The sequence below is a fragment of the Bidens hawaiensis genome, unplaced genomic scaffold, assembly GCF_021521415.1.
Source record: "Bidens hawaiensis isolate Kalapana, Puna unplaced genomic scaffold, B.hawaiensis_p1.1 tig00020232_1, whole genome shotgun sequence".
NCBI lineage: Eukaryota > Viridiplantae > Streptophyta > Magnoliopsida > Asterales > Asteraceae > Bidens > Bidens hawaiensis.
The window spans coordinates 326,502-346,296 of NW_027493080.1; the positions used below are offsets into that span (position 1 = coordinate 326,502).

The 19,795-nt window shown below is 37.6% G+C and overlaps 1 protein-coding gene and 1 pseudogene across 2 annotated transcripts; one reads left to right on the top strand and one right to left on the bottom strand.

Moving 5' to 3' along the window:
- The first annotated feature begins 510 nt into the window (after window positions 1-510).
- Window positions 511-4,468, top strand: LOC143560191 (aspartic proteinase 36-like; annotated as a pseudogene). The gene is made up of 7 exons (XR_013140073.1): window positions 511-810; window positions 892-1,139; window positions 1,402-1,623; window positions 1,705-1,925; window positions 2,000-2,072; window positions 2,144-2,219; window positions 4,305-4,468. The product of XR_013140073.1 is annotated as an aspartic proteinase 36-like (transcript).
- Window positions 4,469-5,815: 1,347 nt separating this feature from the next.
- Window positions 5,816-14,433, bottom strand: LOC143560206 (dihydrolipoyllysine-residue acetyltransferase component 1 of pyruvate dehydrogenase complex, mitochondrial-like). The gene is made up of 23 exons (XM_077048557.1): window positions 14,230-14,433; window positions 12,447-12,494; window positions 12,087-12,138; window positions 11,978-12,011; window positions 11,732-11,781; window positions 11,595-11,639; window positions 11,412-11,485; window positions 11,029-11,098; window positions 10,711-10,902; window positions 10,574-10,618; window positions 10,393-10,466; window positions 9,859-9,928; window positions 9,170-9,571; window positions 8,149-8,209; window positions 8,022-8,066; window positions 7,863-7,946; window positions 7,681-7,757; window positions 7,539-7,601; window positions 7,400-7,470; window positions 7,259-7,319; window positions 7,109-7,169; window positions 6,940-7,020; window positions 5,816-6,247 (listed from the first exon to the last, which is right to left on the bottom strand). Exons 1-23 carry the CDS (start codon window positions 14,319-14,321, stop codon window positions 6,189-6,191), a joined length of 1,911 nt encoding a protein of 636 aa, XP_076904672.1. The 5' UTR covers window positions 14,322-14,433; the 3' UTR covers window positions 5,816-6,188.
- Between the last annotated feature and the right edge of the window lie 5,362 nt (window positions 14,434-19,795).

The window sequence follows — 19,795 nt, forward strand, 5'->3', positions numbered from 1 at the left end:
AGAAAAAAAAAAACAAACTCAAGCATAGCATTCAATATAGGATAAACAAATGGTATCGATACCACCATCAACTTCTTGGGAAAATCAAGTTCGGGCTCGGTACCATATTTACCGAACTTTTGTCTATGGTATAGGTGCCGAACCAAGCATACTAGTACCATTTTTTTGAAAAAATCAAGATGGATTTCCGGAATCGGTACCAAGCTCATCATCTCTCAAACATTGTCACATATTTATTCTTGGGTTTTTAAGAATGACGTGAAATTTTGAATTTTTAAACATGGAGGAAAGTAAGCGGTGATGATGACATAAGAAATGTGAATTAAGACTTATCTCTGTTGCTCTATTTATGGCTTTTAGTTGGTCACAATACAGTTGTGTATCATTTATCTTCGCTATAAATTCAACTATATAGTTTCATACTACTTCATGCAAAATTAAACAATCCTCTCAACTTATAATTGTGATTTCTGAAAGAATCGTATCTGTTTTCGAAATGGAGGGGCGTAATTTGGTGCTTGTTCTTGTGATTGTGTGTTTGCTTCCGCGGCTGTTGTTGTTGAACTTGGTACTTTTGTACCCACAAATGTTGTGTTTCAGGTCCATAACAAGTTCCATGTGGAAAATGCATCATTGAGTGCTTACATTGATCACAATTCTCATCGTCGACGAATTCTGTCTGGCACTGATCTTCATATCGGCGGCGGTAGTCCCCCGAAGGAGTATCACGTCCAAATCGATACCGGGAGTGATATCATGTGGGTGAATTGTGCAGGATGTGTGGAGTGTCCCAGAACAAGTGATCTTGGAGTAAGTTTATTTAAATTCTTACCTTATAATATCATTCACAGTTTATATTTACTAAATTACTTTTTTGGTGTCTCGTTTAAGGTCCCACTCTCGTTATACGATCCTCAAGAGTCTTCAAGTTCACAAACCGTTGCTTGTGAGGAAGATTTTTGCACCACAGAACTCGATCCATCAAATAACCGGTGTGTTTTGGGAACGCATTGTCCATATATTGTGAAGTATAGTGACGGTAGTTCAAGTACCGGGTATATTGTTAACGATATTGTGCAACTTAACAAAATATCCGGGAATCTCAAGACCACGAATATGACAAGGAATGTTATGTTCGGGTGAGTTTATTCCTACATTAATTTTGTAGAGGAATACAAAATATTTAAACTCTCTTTTTTTTAACAAAATCCTTTTAACTTTCAAAAAGAATAATTTAAGGTAATTTTTACAAAATATGTTAGTAACTTTGACCATGTTTGAGCTTTTTTTTTAAGTAACCTTACATATTAATCTATGAAAATGTGTAGGTTTTTGATCTTTATTTACAAATGTTATTCTATGATTTCAAGTTAAAATTTCACAATTTGTGATCCAAAATAGGTGTGGAGCGAGACAATCGGGGATCTTAGGTAAAACCGGACAAGCCCTTGATGGGGTTTTAGGTTTCGGACAATCTAATTCTTCGATGATATCGCAACTCGCGTCATTTAAAAAGGTGAAAAAGATGTTTTCCCATTGCTTGGCTCGTTCTAAAGGTGGGATCTTTGCCATTGGGGAAGTGGTTCACCCAAAAGTAAATACAAAACCATTATTGCATAATATGTAAGTTTTTCTTTTAATCTACTTTTCATTATCATTATTTGTTACAACAAATCTTGATTACATTTTGTATCTACATTGTAGGGCACATTTCAGTATTGAACTGAAAGCAATTCAAGTGGATAAAGACTTTGTAACGCTTCCAGCGTATATGTTAAACAACCCAGCAAAACGAGAAGCCATAATTGATAGTGGTACAACTTTGGCTTATTTTCCTGAACAGATTTATAGCCATTGTCACATTTTACTTTGCCAATGCTATGAAGTTGAGAGTTCATCCAAGTCAGTATATTTTTAGAACTCGGGTATAAATATACTCCGACTTTTTGTAGACCTTTATTTATTTTTTGTAATCACTTGCATTACGTTGTGTTTTCAGCATAATTTATTGTGCATTGGTTTTTTGAGTAATGACCTGCAACCGAGAGGAGCGAATACGATCTTGTTGGGAGGTTAGGCGAAATATGAAATTATGACATCTTTTAAAAAATTGTTGGATTTTCATGTTGTATTTTGCATGTAGATGTTGTAATGACAAATAAGTTGGTGACATATATACAACATGGAAGATCAAAGCATCGGATGGACGGATTATGATTGTAAGTGTATACTCTTATTGGGGTAAAACACGTTTCAAGTTGAAATGGATCATTTTTCAATACGGATTAATGGGTCAAACCAGTCCAGAATGGATTGTCTGGTGTCACAAAAATATTATTGTATTTATAATACGGATCTTTGTTATTTTCATTTTCAGGCTTTTCTAACATTAAAGTGAAAGACGAAGAGAGTGGCAAGGTTTATAAGGTCGGATCTCATAATATCAAATGGTCGAGTCCGAGTGAGAGTTCTAGTCGTGCTAATGTGTCGGGTTTTGTATTGTTGGTGTTCATTATAGCTACAAAAATAATTATGTATTAGTAGCAAGACGTGAACTTGTTCTTCATGGCAGTGTGTAATAAATAACATATGGGATATCAAGTTCAAATCTATCTTTATGTTTTATTAAGTCTATCATAACCAAAAAGTTACATAAACTGAATCAAAAATATACCCTTACCGACCTTTTTGTTTTAGTTTTGGTAACGTAGCACGCTTAACCGAAACCAACCAAATTCACGTCATCTCACCGTTGCAACGCCCAGGACCATCAAGGCATCAACACTCATGTTTTACCCGTGCCCGGGTTTTACTGATTCATCGGCAAAACGCCCAGGACCAACAATGCTCAAGCTTTACCAACTTCCGTGTTTTATTGGTCAAATAAACGTCGTTTCAAATATTTATTTTAATATATGTTAACCATTATTCTTATGACCAAATTTGTTTCGGCGGACTGCCGCAATGCCTGAGACCAACAACTCTTGGACTTTACGAATACCCGAGTTTTATCGTCGTACTACCACAATATTCGGGTTTTACCAAAGCTGGGTTTTACTTACAGAATAAGTTGTTTTAAATTTGTTTTTGTATGTTATTTTGACGACATTATATTTTAGGTTAACGCTCGGTTTTACCAACGTTGTTTATACGGTATCGTAATGAAGATAGCCATAACAACCGAAATCGCGTTGACTCGCCCCGCAAGACCTGGCTTTTACTGACCAAATTCTCCGCACATCGCGTAAAAGAAAAGTAGTGTCGTCGCGGTTACGACATTTTTGATATGTTAGTTTTTTTATAATCTAAGTTATATGAGCATCACTACTGTTTCCAGCGTTGACAGATAAATATTTTTAATTTAGTGTCGGTATCTTAACGAACGTAACACATATCAATTGAACCCACATTAGTGCAACGCCGCATCACGACGGGTATAGAAATAGATCCGACCTATCCCAATGCAACACGCGAGGGGACTTTTTATGATATTTCCAACGTGATTTCCCGAATTGAAATAAGTTTATTTCCTAAAGGGAGTTTTCGATATTTTACTTACACATTTAGGCCCTTGTCGGCCCACCTTTTGTTTCTTAGGCCCAAAAGAATCCAATTTTCTTTAGTAGTCGAATGATATAAAACATAAAATATCGAGCCCTACTCAACCCAAATTCACAAACCCTAATTTTGTTGTTATCGTCTTCGGTGCCCATTACCGCCGTCTGTCTCCGCCAACCCTAGGTCGTAATGTTTGGTTTCCGATGTAAGATGAGAACAAGGGATGTCATTTCATGGTAAATCAATATTTAATTCTTGTTGTGTAACTCATATTTCCTTCCATCTTGTTTTCAATTGCGATATATAGCAAACTTTCCACTTTGTTATAAATATATCATAATTACTTCTCTTCGTTTTCATTATGAAGGAACCGAAGAGCGCACATTTCAATCATTCATAACATGTTAATTGCTCATAGTAGTGTAACAAGCATCTCATGCCTTTCAAATACACCTGGTATTGTTAAACTTTATAGTTAATAAAAGGGACTATCTCATAGAATAATAACCAACTCTTGGAAGTGTCTCAATTAGGTCACTGGTGTAATTGTTTGTTCTATTTAGGTCACTGGTGCAATTGACGGATTATGATTGTAAGTGTATACTCTTATTGGGGTAAAACACGTTTCAAGTTGAAATGGATCATTTTTCAATACGGATTAACGAAACCAGACCAGAATGGATTGTCTGGTGTCACAAAAATATTATTGCATTTATAATATGGATCTTTGTTGTTTTCATTTTCAGGCTTTTCGAGCATCAAAGTGAAAGACGAAGAGAATGGCAAGGTTTATAAGCTCGGAGCTCATAATATCAAATGGTTGAGTCCGAGAGGGAGTTCTAGTTGTGCTAATGTGTCGGGTTTTGTATTGTTGGTGTTCATTATAGCTACAAAAATAATAATGTATTAGTAGCAAGACTTGAACTTGTTCTTCATGGGAGTGTGTAAGGGAGTGTGTAATAAATAAAATGTGTGATATCAAGTTCAAATCTATCTTTCCGGTTGGTTACTTCGGTCGGTAAACTTTTGTAAATGGATTGATTTGGGTTATATCAATAAAAATAAGGAAATAAAGTATTTTAAATATTCTTCTTTTATTAAAATCTCAGGTAATTACTAACTATTCTTACAATTTTATTGATTATTTACAACGTCTGTTACGTTGATTACGGTTCAACTGATCATATTAAAAACAATCAAAACATTGAAAAAGAAAAAAACATAAATGATAATAACATGTTTAATAAACACATCGTGTTTAGGTTGGATTTTTTAAACGATTTAGTTAAAAAGATTGACATGTCAACTAGTTTAAGGGTAAACTAAATATATTTTTACGTAAGTGCAACACACTGACGTAACCTTATTATGAAATGTTAAAACCATTTATTACATCCCAACCCGCTAACCCATTTACGACCAATTTACATCCCCACAACCTAGTTACACAGATTGTGTTCAAATTCATCTCAACCCGTCTGTCAATCCATACCACTAAACCGGTAGTTAAAACACACAAATAGTAAATAGTAACTAACTATACTGTTCACTAAGACACAAATAGTAAATAGAAGGAAGCAGTAAATTCAATTTTGACATCTTAACCTTACCGAACCTTTCCAAAAATATAAAAACACTCACCATGTGTGCATATAAAAACAACGTTCGCGCCCGGACAAGAAATCATATCAAACCGTCATCATTACGTCGTTATAAAAAGCTTAACCACTATTTTTTAGTCCGTGCACGGACAATAAAAAAACTTTGGTGTCAAAACGTTGTTCTGAAAGCTTAATTACAATTTTCCGTTGAACCATTCGAAATTAAAAAAAAAGTTAGAAAAATTGAATTCAACATAAATGACTAGAAAGTCAAATAAAACAAACGTATAATCGTATATACATTAGCATGCACGCCCCATTTTATACGTCAGTATGAACGAGTGCGCACATATTTTTCTACATCAGTATGCACACGTATCTTGTGCATACAAATTACATTAACTTTTATATATAAAAACATTTTTCATATATGGTAGCAGCATTTACACGTGTATACAGAGGCAGCTCAACCATTTTGGGAGTCCTAAAGCGATAAATATATGGAAATGTAATATATTTCTATCTGGTTATTTTGGTTCGGTCGCATAATGAATTAATGATTATGTTATAAATCCTAATATATAAAACTGGTAAAAGTATAAAATTTAAAGCACTTCCAACTTCAAATTTTTTACTTCGATATGAATCAAATATTTAGTTGAATAAATAACCAGGAAGTAGTTTATTTCAAAGGCACACGGAATCCTTCCGACTCGTTCGTTTTCTTTGTACATTGTATCTTTTGACAAAGATGCAAGACTCTATACTTGATTAAATAAAAACTGGTCAAAACTTAACAATTAGACCTCATTATTCTCAGTCATTTTGCATTGCAGACTGAATTGTCTTTTTTTTAATATAAAAAAATAGGCCGATAAATCAGGCAAAACTCTAGCCATGAAATCAGATATAAAGAAAATTGTACAATTTGCAAATTAGCTCTCGAGTGCCACGAGATGTATTTGCTTGCAGCTTGGAAATTTCAGTTGCTTTTATCGAATGAATTACACCAGTGATGCTTGATTTTTACTAGATCAGTAGTCTTCGTATATCACTGAAGTTTGATTTTAAAGCTCCGAGGAAATCGCCTGCCAAAAAAAATTATTAATTAGCCGCTCATCAAATGTGGTTTTATACAATTAATATAATAACTAGCAGCCTTTTGTCCATTTATAAGTTTTTTAAAGATTACAGACGAAGTTAGGCTAAAAAAAATCCAGATTTTTAAAAATAGACTTTTGGTAACTGTTAACATGTTTGACCATTTTCCCTTTTAGCCATTTCTTTGATATTACATATTTACGAGAAACACGGCCCAAATCAACCAAATTGAAAATAAATATAACTAGGGGTGGCAAGGTGGCTGTGTCTGAAAAGCTGGTAATGGATGGGATTGGGTTGAGGGTAAAATGATAAACAAAAATATACGGGGGTATAATGGTCAGAAAGATATGAGGGTAACATGGTCATTTTCAAGTTTGACCTTTTAGCTAACACTCTTTTGTCTGTTTTAAGTTTCAAATAAATAATGACTCATAGATATGAAGATAAAATGGTCAAAAAGTATTTATCTTGTGCAGTTTATTCATTGTGTAACTTTAACTTGTATACAAATAAACTCATTTCAAATAAACTTTCGCCGACTTCCAACCCGTTTTACCACATCCCTTTTAAAATTTTATTAGACCCGTTTGAGATAAAAACAAACAAAATCAGCCCGTTTACAAGTAAACGGGTCAAAATTGACAAATATACATGCAACTAAATGCAGATCACATACCTGAAACTTCTCCATCAAATACCCGATGATCAGCGGATAATGTCGCATTCATTTTGTTAACAACAGCGGGCATCTCAATACCTGGTCGAAAAAAAATATAACTTTGATAAGTCACCAACTTTTAACAAATATTTATTAAAATAGCATATAAAAGTTACTGATGGTTTACCATCTTCACCAATCACAGGTTCAACCATCGTGTTGCCCCTACCAACCGCAAGAATTCCCGACTGCATTCACAAAACAACTTATCATGTTTTCTAATTAACATTAATAATTTGAAAGTTATATTTATTTGTGACTGAGAAAAAGATATAACCTGCGGTGGATTTATAATTGCACAAAACTGATCCACTGGAAACATACCCAAATTCGATATACTGCAAAGCGTATAAACATAAACGTTATAAAATTAATATTAAAACTAAACAATGCATATAAAAATGAACAATAAACTCACCTAAAAGAGCCACCTTGGAACTCGTTTGGTGTAAGCTTCCCTGCCCGGGCCTTTTCAGCAAGTTCCTTGATCTTTAAATAATCAACATATAAGTAAGACTTATTAAAAAATCATAAATCTAGAAAAATATTAATAGTACCTCGGAGGAAATTGCGGATATGGATTTTTGATCAGCATTTCTCACAATTGGAGTCATTAAACCCTATAATTTAAAAACAAAAAAAATTAAGATAACAAACCCTAGAAATCAAGGAGAACATAAAATGTAAAGAAATTAATACCTTCACAGTAGCAACTGCAATCGATATATCAACAGAATCACATAATATAAGTTCCCCTTTATTGTCATCCCAGAAAGCTGTCATGTAATTTCAAAGTCAACAGTCAGAACTTATTTGACCCAACCCTGTTTTGACCCGTGGACCCAACTCATTTACACATGCCAGCTGTCAAAGAAACTTACCATTAGCTTTTGGAACATTTCTCAGAGCAATTGCAACAGTTTTAATAACAATGTCATTTACTGACACTTTGACGCCAAATTTATCTGCGCGTGAAGAAAATTAATGTTTTATTCAGCTGCTAGAAAAGTAATTTTGAAAAGAAGAGATCTGTATCATACCTTTAAGCTCTTTTCTGAAAGATAGAAGAGGATCCAGTATAACATCTGTCAAAACTCAAAGCCCATTAACTATGTTAACTACAAATTAAATGTTGTTATAAACTCACTGTATAGAAAGTTTTAGGACCTGTGGTTAGATATAAATGAGGTATGCTCTGTTTTGATTCCAGCAACCTTTTTGCAATAACCTGCAAAAGTAAAAAAGTGACTTTAATGCATAAACCTCCAAAATTCACTTTATTAGAAATTTTTGATTGTTATAAAAAAAATAACTTATTAGTCCATATGTGACACGAATTATTTTTTATAATCTTTTTTGGAGAAAACTGTCTCATGGCCATGTATAAGTGAACCGTACGTCCGTACCGAATGAGATATTGATCATGTTCATCCGTTAAGCATTTACTTGACAAATGGAGGGTTCACAAACACATAACCTAAGGATGATTTTGTGTGTGTTCATTCTTTAATTCACAAACGAATAAACAAACATTTACTAATTCGAAAAATAAAATCAACATTCTTAAACTTAAGCATTGGACTTAAGCATTGGACAAACGACAAACGAACGGTTGACGAACACATAACCTAAGACAATGATTTTGTATGTGTCCATTCTTTAATTCACAAACAAACATTTACTAATTCGAAAAATAAAAATCAGCATTCTTAACTTAAGCATTGGAGTATTGAACATAAGCTCCCAAAATTATATAACGTTAAGTACTTGACAAGTTGACATAATTATCTGAAAATACGTAACATAATAAACTAAAAGTTAAAAAATAAATATATAATGACCTTTATTGTCCAAACATAAACAAACCAAATATTAACGAACGTAAATGAGCAAACGTATTGCCAAGCGTTCACAAGCACGACCTATGTTCATGCTGGTTCATTTAATTAGTCATACAAATTTCTTGGTTCATGTCCGTTCATTTATTAAACGATAAACGTAAACAAACTTCCCGCCAAACGGTTCGCTAAACAATCAGTTCTTTTACAGCCCTAGGATCAACCCAACCCAGATTGGCGTGCCTATGGTAAACATTTTTTACAAATAAATTGACCATTATAAAATATAAATTCTAGATGTATTTGTAAAAAAGCATTTTAAGACTAGAACGAGAAGCAAGAACATATACCTTACGGATTTGACTATTTGAAATATCCACATATGAATCCAACTGCTGAACATCTGATGATGCTGACGTTTGCGTTTGAGATTGACTTTGAGGTTGACTTTTTGATGAAGATGTTTTAAGTTCAGATGATGAACTTTTGACTGCACCTGTACCAGACTTTATTGCATTTAAGACATCAGATTTCAAAAGAGTGCCACGCGGACCAGTTGCAGTTATTGATGAAGCATCTAATTTATGTTGTGCAATTAGTAACTTTGCAGCTGGGCTGATTCTAGAAAAGCTAGACTTTTGTACTTTCTCTTGTTTGTCATTGGTAGCATGCTGAGCTGGTGTTGCCTCCTTAGCTGCTAAATTACCACTAACGTTTGATTGCACCGCCTCAACATCAGCCGGATCCTCAACCTTGCAAAACAGTAACATCGATTTCAGCGTGTTATTAATGATTTATACAATTTAATAGAGATGGCAATGTCAACCAATTTAAACGAAAATTCAGTTTGTGTAAAACTTCAATATTGGTTAAGATGGGAACGGATTGAACAAAGACGTGTTTAAAATGCCTAAAATGTTCCCAAATGTTTTATTTCATAATTATATCCTCATTGCAATATGTACCTTTTAGAATCATACTTAAAACAATGATAATTTGTAACTAATATTGTTTCACCATTATAACAGAAAAAACTTACTGTTATTGCAATGGGCTGTCCAACTTTAACATCTTTTGAACCCTCAGGTGCAAGTATCTTTGCTAGGTACCTGCGGTTGGTGTTCCATTAAGATTTCAAGCAATAACAGGTAACACAACTTAACACTTATAATGTGAATAAACGGTCATTATCATGTGTACAGGCGACAAAATGAGTGGGTTAGGTGATTTGGGTAATGGGTCATAATAGAAAACTTTTATGCCCTACAAAATTAGATTCAGTTGAAGTATCAAACCAGTTTTGTCCCTTAATTTTTTTATGTAAATGATTAGTATGTTAAACTGATTACAAAACTATAATTATCTAGTTTTTTGCAAAAAGTAATTAGGGGGTTGTGACATTACCATGTGGACCCGTTTGACCTGTTTTCTTGTTAAAACTTAAAAAATTTCTTTTATTTGGCAAATTTGATCCAAGATACAAAAATAACCAAAGATGGTGTAATATACACAAAAGAAAAAAGAATAAAAATAATAACTTCAGCATTAAATCACTCAAAAAAGTTAACTTTACCCTTCTTCAAGACATTCGAATTCAAGGGTGGCTTCATCAGTCTCTATCTCGCATATAATATCACCAACCTCAATCTATCACATCAAGTAAAAAACAAAAACAATAGCAATAAAAAGATTCAGTCGTCTATTTTGAGATCGTTTAATACCAATGAAAATAAATTTCATAGAATACGACTAACCTTTTCACCTTCCTTTTTCCTCCACCTAGCAATATTCCCCTGGTCCTGTAAATTTATAAAAAATAAATTGTTCAAAGAATTAGCAAGAGAAATGAGATCTATCCGGCATCAAGTTAACTCTACCTTGGTTAACTTACCATAGTTGGTGATAATGCTGGCATTTCAATGAAGATATGTGGAGGGAGTTTAGATGCATTAAGTTTCTCTGGATTTGACTTTTGGGCTGTGTCTTCAGTTTTTACATCAGATTGGGTTGACTTTGTTTGTTTGACCTCTGACCCACCAAGAACACTTTCAGGGATATTTTGTATATCGTTTAAGTCCTCGACCTATATAAATAAATAACAATCATGCGTCATGTAATACAACATATATTAGCTAAAAACCTATAAATTAGAACTTTGATTATATAGAAGGCAAAAAATTATCAAAATAATAATATAAAATAGTATTACCGTAATTGCAATAGGCTGTCCAACTGGCACAGCCTTTGTACCGTCTGGTGCCAATATCTTTGCCAAATACCTGATGTGGTGGTCCACATGAAATCATTTTAATTTTTAGAAAACAAAACTTAAAAGAGTTAATTGAAGAAATTCAGATCTCAGAATAATAACCTATAGATTATTTATTTATGAAACACCAAGTGACCAACATGCTTTTTCATTTGTCCAATTTTAGACATTGTACCTTTTTTTGTACATCTTAGTCACTGGCATATAACTTTGTGTCTATGTGTCTATAATGATCAGGAACACTATAGACATATGATTGTATAAATATAGTACACAACAATTCTATATTTAAAAGTATATTAAATTTGGGAATATAGAATTACCCTTCTTCAAGGCTTTCAAATTCAAGAGTAGCTTTATCCGTCTCGATTTCACATATGATATCACCCACTTCTATCTAGTAGATAAACAAGCAATCAAATATAAAAAATCAACCATCATTACCCAAAAACAAAGATTAAAAAGAAACTTTATATTTTAATACAGTAACTTCTGAAATAACTGACCTTATCTCCTTCTTTCTTCCTCCACTTTGCAATGTTACCTTGCTCCTATATTAAAGCACAAAAGTATGCAAATATATGAGAAAACATAAATAAAAGTAGATAAATAAATCAGGTCCATAGTCCATACTATATCTTACCATTGTAGGTGATAGAGCTGGCATTCCAATAACAATATGTGCAGGAGGTTCTACATGTTAAAAGCTCATTAAAATTAGATACACCAACTTTCAGAAACAACTGTCAGCTGGCATTTAGTTTCCTTGAAGATGAGAGAAAGATGTACTTAATCACAATTTACAGATAGAAAAGGTTCAATACACACGCCATAATTTTATATATAGAAGACAATAAGAAATGTGAATTTGAACTAAAAAGATTCATACCTGCAGATGAGTAACATCTAATACCACTCAGCAACTGTAAGCAAACAAGCACCCTCAGAAGATGGATATTACGTCAAAGAAAAAATAAAACTTTAACTTTGTTACTAACCTTTAGTTCAGATTGGTTTCCAACACCATTGAATGGAGAAAGAAATCTGGGCCTAAAAACCTTATTGTCAGAAAATAATGAAGAAAAAATGAAGACTAGCATGGTACAATTACTAATTATTCTATCAAGTTATCACACATAAATTAGATATATTGTAGCCATTCATTTTCTTTGAGACCCAACTATAGCAGATTGAAACCAGTTAAATCTACTTAATTGATGTGCCATCATACCCATCTAACTGTAACTTTTAATGCAAACAATTCAATAATCTAAACTTACAACACTAAAAATTTGATGAAAATAACATACGCCACAATAGTATGTTGAAATAGGTAATGGGAGTGAGTAAGGTTATACCTAAACAAAGTGCCACCGTCTTCAACAATAGATTTCTGCACATTGGAACTGCCACACAAAAAACCTCAATAAGCTTCAGAAACAATACCAATAATTTATTTATATTTGCATTGAACGTAACACTAAATCCATAATCTAAGATCCATCCAGCTTTTGGAAAGACTGTATGAAATCACTGTACAATTTACACTTAAGAAATTACACAAGCAGCACTAAAAACAACAATGAGAATAAAATATGTGACAGTAGGTTCTGAATCGATTGAAATAACTCCCTTAACCAGCTACCATCAACTGGAGCACATGTTCTCTTATGAACTGATTCATATAACTTGTACAAACATATAGAAGTATAAAACACATTGAACACATTCAAAAATCCTATCCTCTATTCCTCTTCTCTACTGTTAATTCTACACTTCATCCGTCCTCCTATGAAGTGAACAGGCTCGACTATACGACAACCCCTAATTTCATGAAAAGTACAACAAGGATGCTAGTTCAGCCTCATTTGGATCGTAATTCACATCATCAATAGCTTAACCGCTAATATTAAATACAAAACATATACAAATTGATAGATTATCAACAAAATCTCCAGAAAAAAACCTACATAACTTACAGCAGTCTTCTACTATACAAGTACAACAAGCCCTAATTATCACCAAACATACAACAAGGACACTAGTTGACTAGTTCAGCCACATATGGATCCTAATTCACATCATCAATACCTTAATCCCTAAAAACAGACACAAATTAATAAATTACTGATAAATTATCAACAAATTCTCCTTATAAACCCTAGGTAATATACTACAGCATTCGAAATGAATCGAATAACGATAAACAGTGAATCATCAACAGCTTAACTGCTAAAACAACTAAAAATATACACATATTCATAAATTATCCATTGATTATTAGATTATCAACAAAATCTCCATATAAACCCTAGGTAATATACAGAAGCATTCAAAATGAATCGAATAATGATAACAGTGAAGACGTATTAACAAGGATGCTAGCTGAACCTCATTTGGATCCTAATTCACAAAATCAACAGCTTAATCGCTAAAAACAACTACAAATTGATAAATTATCAACAAATTCTCCACAAAACCCCTAGATTATACACCAAAAACGCTAGTTCAGCCTCATTCAAATCCTAATTCACATTATAAACAGCTTAATCGTAATAACAACTAAAAATAGACACAAATGAATAAAACACTGATAAATTATCAACAAAATCTTCTTATAAACCCTAGGTAATATACAGAAGCATTCGAAATGAATCGAATAACGATAACAGCGAAGAAGCATTAACAAGTACGCTAGTTCAGCTTCATCTGGATCCTAATTCACATAATCAACAGCTTAATCGCTGTAAACAACAAAAGTGATACACAAATGAATAAATTACTGATAAATTATCAACAAATTCTCCATAGACAACATAACAGGACACCAGTTCAGCCTCATTTAGATCCTCATTCACATTATCAACAGCTTAATTGCTAAAAACAACTAAAACATCTTAATCGATATACGAATTGATAAATTATCAACAAAACCCCTAGGTAATATACAACAGCATTCGAAATGAATCGAATAACGATAAACAGTGAAGCATCAACAGCTTAACCGCTAAAACAACTAAACATATTCATAAATTATACATAGATAATTAAACTATCAACAAAATCTCAATATAAACCCTAGGTAATATACAACAGCATTCGAAATCAATCGAAGTATGATAATAAGTGAATAATAATAACCGTGAAATGGATCTGGACAGGTAACGAGCCCTAATTAGCGACGGTGATCGGAGAATCGATGGATAATAATGACGGAGCCGTGAAAGAGCCATCGATCATTCACTTATTGTTATTATAATAATACGCCGTCGTCGTCGTCTTATTTGTTATTTCAGTCGGATTTTGATTTTGATTACTCAACGCTGGGTTTTTGTGTGAGTGGTTGGTGACTTGGTGCGATCATTAGGAAACTAGTTGTGTTATTATTTTACACTTTTTATTTTTATTTTTAAATAATTTATTATCAAGTTTATTAATTTTGTTTGACAGAATTACAGAAATTGTCCTCTATGTTTGTATCAAATTTCAGTGGCTGTCATTTATCTTTAAAAGTAACATAATTTGTACTTTACGTTTACAAATGTTACACCGTTCGTCCTTTTGACCTAACCCGGTTAGTTTTTCTCGTTAAATCAGGTTATGTGCATTGCACATGAGGGCAAATTGTTAATTTAACCAATTTATTTAAAAATACATTTAAGAAAAGAATTAATTAAAATTAAGAATCTCTCTGTCTCTCTCTTTTTCTCTCCCTCTCTCTCTCTCTCTCTACCACTGAAGAAACACTAACCGGACCCCGGGCAGATTACGGGTAACCTGGGGGTTAGATAGATGTTTCCCACGAGGGGTTAGACCTGACAAAGATGGTTCTTCTGATAACCTGCAAAACAGACACCGTGAGCTCGTCACTGAGAAGGGGGGGTTCCTCCTTGTGACCACCCTCCGGCGTGAGAATCAGACTAGATTGCTCTTTAAATATAAATGTATATTAAGAGATTGCTAGAGCAGATATCAGGTATAATATGATGATAATGTGATAAGATGAGATGATCATACCATTTGGGGTATTTATAGCCGAAGGTAGGTTTCAAAGGAGGTGTGGCCGGCTGAATAGTATTCCTGTTCTACCAACTGTGGCCTACGCACGTGCCCTGCTGGTAGTTGGTGGGTAGGTAGCGGCTGATAGTGACCAGGCCTGCTGTGTACTATTCCTTTTCCACCAACTGCCGGTTATGCACGTGGTATGACAGGAGTTGTTGAGTAGGCAGCGGCTAATAGTGACATACAGTACAAGAGCATGCTGCTCGCCATACTGTTGTCAATAAGCTGTCGTATCTTTAGTCAGATCTTTTGCCCATACCTCGTCAGGTACAGTACAGAAGATCTTCCCGTATCGTACGGACTGGCTTATTTGGGCGGGAGTATTCCCCCTCCCGCCTTTGTGCGGGATTGTTCCCGGCTTTGCTCATTCCTTCAGGTGACACTGAGTGATTGAGAGCTAAGTGCCTTGTGCGTGTAGCCTTGCTGCGCGGGTGGCCTTCCCTGATGGCTTGTATCCGCAGCTGCGGGAACAGGCAGAGTACTTCACCATTGGGAGGCATTTCCTGCGGGAACAGCTTGCGTACTGCGCGTAAGGACGTCACGTCTCTGAGCATGGTTGGTCCTGCGGATCCAGTTGGTTTCTGCGCAGACGTCCCTCTTCAAGGTGAGTCTTGCGGGTCCAACTGGGCTCTGCTGGGACCTACCTCTTCAAGTCCCCCAGTCCAATGTTCTTCTCATGAATGTTTAATAAAGTGAGGTGAACTTTTGGACTTAAGCAAAGGGTTTTGAAAAGGGTTTAGTTTTAAGGTTTTCCATGGGGATTCTTCCCGCGGAAGTCCTTGTCACTTGCAGAAAATCCCAACTTTCCTGCTTGATCTTTGGGTATGATGCGGGTAGGTCTGTAACCTCCTCGCAAGTCAGGAGCGTGGAGTCCCACTTGTGTGGATTCTCCATGAGGTTTTGGTAGTTTTGAACATAGTGATCAATTATGTTAAAACAACCAATTCCATCCTGGAGCTTCAAACAATGTAGTTCTCGACGTTCCCGCTATGCGGGGATGTTATTTCCGTTTCCGCAAGCATTGCCCAGAAGATCCTTCTTGGTTTCAATTCCCTGCGGAGCGCTAGGTATGTGAAGGGTTTTGCCTTAACACTGTACCCGCGCTCGTCTTACGGTTACTTTACTTCCAAGGTATTCCTGGCGTCCATTCCCTGCGGGTGTTAGGTTTGTGAAGGGTTTTGCCTTAACACTGTACCCGCACCCGTCTTATAGTTACTTGGTTGCCGAGGTATTCTTGGCTTCAATTCCCTGCGGGTGCTAGGTATGTGAAGGGTTTTGCCTTAACACTGTACCCGCATCCGTCTTATGGTTACTTGGTTGCCAAGGTATTCTTGGCTTCAATTCCCTGCGGGTGCTAGGTATGTGAAGGGTTTTGCCTTAACACTGTACCCGCATCCGTCTTATGGTTACTTGGTTGCCAAGGTAAGGGGTATTTTCCCGCTTACTTTTGAATCTTTTTGAATTTTGAAATTCGAAGAGTTGGTGAAAGGATAAGAACAGTCCAAACCTCTGAAACGTCGTGCGACGGTTTCTTCTGACTGTGTCAGGACGTGCAGGAAGTTATGGCGACGTGACAGTACATGGTCATTCCAGACGCTTTTTCAGGCGCCTGGGCGCGACTTTTCGGGCGCGTGGCCGCGAAATTAATGGTACGCGTCCTTTCAACAGCTGTTGCCAGCTTGCTTTTTGCCACGTGTCATAGTTTCGTTGCACCTTCGATTTCTCTCTCTTCCGCATTAAATTCATCGCATTAATTGCGATTAGTATATAAAGGGGGAGAGGGTTCTTTGTAATCCACACTTTCACTTCTCTCTTCATCTTCAAAACGATTTCCGGTGAATACTCATCTTTTCAGTCGAGCATTCTCTTGAAATCGTATTCTTCTTTCATCTGCAAGATGTCTTCTCGTGATCTCGAATCTACAGCCCAGGAGGCTGGGGTGTTCGCCGATGACAAGAGTACTGCTGGCGAGTGCCAGTGTGCTCTGCCTGTCGATCTGTATCAGTACATCGTCAGGAAGTTCATGCTCGAGTCTCTCGAGCCTGAGTTTCCTGAACCCCATCAGACGGTGTATGATGCCCCCAGATGCAAGATTGGGGTATATGCTGCATTCTTTGTTTATGGGAATCTTAGGTTCCCATTGACAAAGTTTGTGTACCGTGTCCTGGAGAGGCACGGTGTGCACCTGACCGAGGTGCACCCGATGGCGATCGCCAAGATTCGCCACTTCAAGTGGGTGTGCCGGATTCTGGGCATTGAGGCCTTCGTTGACCGCCTGATGACCTTCTACTCTTGGAGGTGCATCCAGGGGTGGTATACGTTGATAACCCGGATCAAGGGTTTGAAGAGTTGCGCAACCGAGCGCAGTCTTCGCTCATGGAAGCGGGAGTTCTTCTTTATCTCCGCTCGCGCCATCCCCCTTGCCATGAAGTTCAAGAATGGGCAAGCACTTCCCAGCCTTCACGCCTCCAACTACCAGGAGGCGGAATGGTTCTCGAAGATATCCCGAGTCCAATCTCCGGTTTACCGGTTTGCGAAGTCCGGGATGGTGATGCTCGGGATGAGCCGGGTGTGGAAGGATGCGGATGCGCAAAAGATCCCAATCGTCCTTGAATACGGTTCGAACTCTGTTCCTTACGGTATGCTCTGTTTCTTTTTGTTGATTTAGAATCTCTTCTAACTTCTTTCCTGTTTATTTCAGAGGGGAACGACTTGCAGTCGCTCCTGTATCCGCGGGAGGCTGACAGTCCCGCTCGGATGGGTACTCGCGCTCTAGACGAGAACGAGTTTCCCATCCTTGAACAGACGGCGGATCGGTTCGTGGAGGTCTACCCGCTAGGCCACGAGATCCTGAGCGCCAAGCGGCCAGGTAAGGCGCTATTCAACCCTCGACCCCTCAATGTTGAAACCTCTGCTGGAATTCCTCTAATCTTATGTTCTGATGAGGAATCCGCAGATGGTCCTCCGTTGGTGCGGAAGAAGAAGGCTGCCGGCGGGAAGGGGAAGGAGAAGGTGGCCTCCACTGCCGATCCGGTGCCTCGGTCTGACTCAGAGGCCGAGAGCGAGGAGGTGGCGGGGAACCCCGGTGGTGATAAGACCACCGCTCCGGAGGCTGCGACGACTGTCACCTCCGGAGAGCCCAGGATGACAATGGTGAGCGGTGTGAAGAGGCCGGCTCCATCGGGTTCATCCCCGCCTCTCCGTACCTTTATGCTCAAGAAAACCCGTAAGTACAGACTTCCCTTTTTTAACTTCTTAGCTTTCCATCATTAATACTTGTCTTCTTTTTTGTGCAGGCGTGGATGTTGACGCATTCCAGGGTGGAGCGCAGAGGAGTACCCCTCCGCCCATGACGGTAGGCTTGGTCAGCCTACCTGAGGCGACGACCCAGGCGGCTGCGCCTGCGCCTGCTTCCGCTGGTTCAGTTGCTCACTCCGTTGAGCCGACTGTTCCAGCTGTGATGATATCACTGCCGGCTGTCAGTGCCATTTTTACCGCATCTTTCACTGAGCCGGCGGTTACTTTTGCTGAGGATTCCGCAGCGGCGACCGCGGCGGCTTTTACCATGCCTCCTCCGTCATCGGCAACGGCGACCGATCCTTCAGGTATGCATGGGGCTTCTCGCCAACCTCTGCCTCCTTCCCATCTATCTGACCTCTTGGACGGATTTCCCTTAGGTTCAGGTGATGGGTTTGGCGGCTATCGGCCTGTTATTGACCCTACAGGTGCGTAGGGTTCTTTTGGCCTTTTTATATTTTTATTCATCTTTTCCTAACTGCTTTTTGTTTAGTCGGATTCCAATGAAGTGTATGTTCCAAGATGGAACATCCGCCGAGGAACAACCCTTCGCACGCCTGTGGAATGCGTGGACTGGGCTCGTCACGCAGCTCCCAGCGGTGCGTTGGGGGAAGCCATGGCTAGCTACCAGGAGGGTAGGCTAACCAATGAGCTTCGGGTTCTCCTGGCCCGGATGCAGCCGCGCGTCGAGCTGCTTTGTCGTGAAAACGACAAGTTAAAAGCAGCTCGCATCCAAGAAGTAGCTCAGGCGCGGGCTGTCCGGGAGGAGAACTTAAGGCTTACCGCAGTGGCTGCGGAAAAGGAGAAGGCCTTCAAGGCCCTCGAGGTTGAAGTTCAGGCCCGGCTCGAGGCCCGTTCCAAGGCTGCCCAAGATGTTAATGAACAGCTTCGGCTGGCTAAGGAAACTGCAAGGAACGCAACCGAGAGGGCCACCAAGGCTGAAGCTGTTGCCGAGCCTCTACGCCTGGAGAATGAGGAACTTAAGGCCAAATTAGAGGCTCTCCAGCAGGCTCATGATGCCTTGGCGATGGAAGACGCCAAAAAGCTCCAGGAGATCTTGGACCAGAGGGGGGTGCTTGACCATACTGAGCGGAAGCTAAAGGGCGTCGAAGAGGCTGCTGCAAAGGAAGTGTTGCTTGCCAACCTCAATAAGAGTGAAGCCGAACGCGCCCGTAACGAAGCTCAAGCTGCCCTGCAGGAGGCTCTGGTTGCCAAGGAATGGCTTCTTCGAGAAGCGTTGTCTCAGGTATGTTTAGCTTTATAATGTCTTCACGCTTTTCTTTGTAAATAGAAAAGGTTTTGATACTTGTATTTTTTTCTTTTAGGTTGTGCATTGAGTCTTCACGGA

Coding starts and splice junctions, on each gene's coding strand:
- LOC143560206 (XM_077048557.1), bottom strand. CDS start 14,321: ATGGCTCTTTCACGGCTCCGTCATTATTATCCATCGATTCTCCGATCA. Junction 12,012..12,086: donor GAAACCAATCTGAACTAAAG/GTTAGTAACAAA, acceptor GTTTGCTTACAG/TTGCTGAGTGGTATTAGATG. Junction 8,210..9,169: donor CAAATAGTCAAATCCGTAAG/GTATATGTTCTT, acceptor TTACTTTTGCAG/GTTATTGCAAAAAGGTTGCT.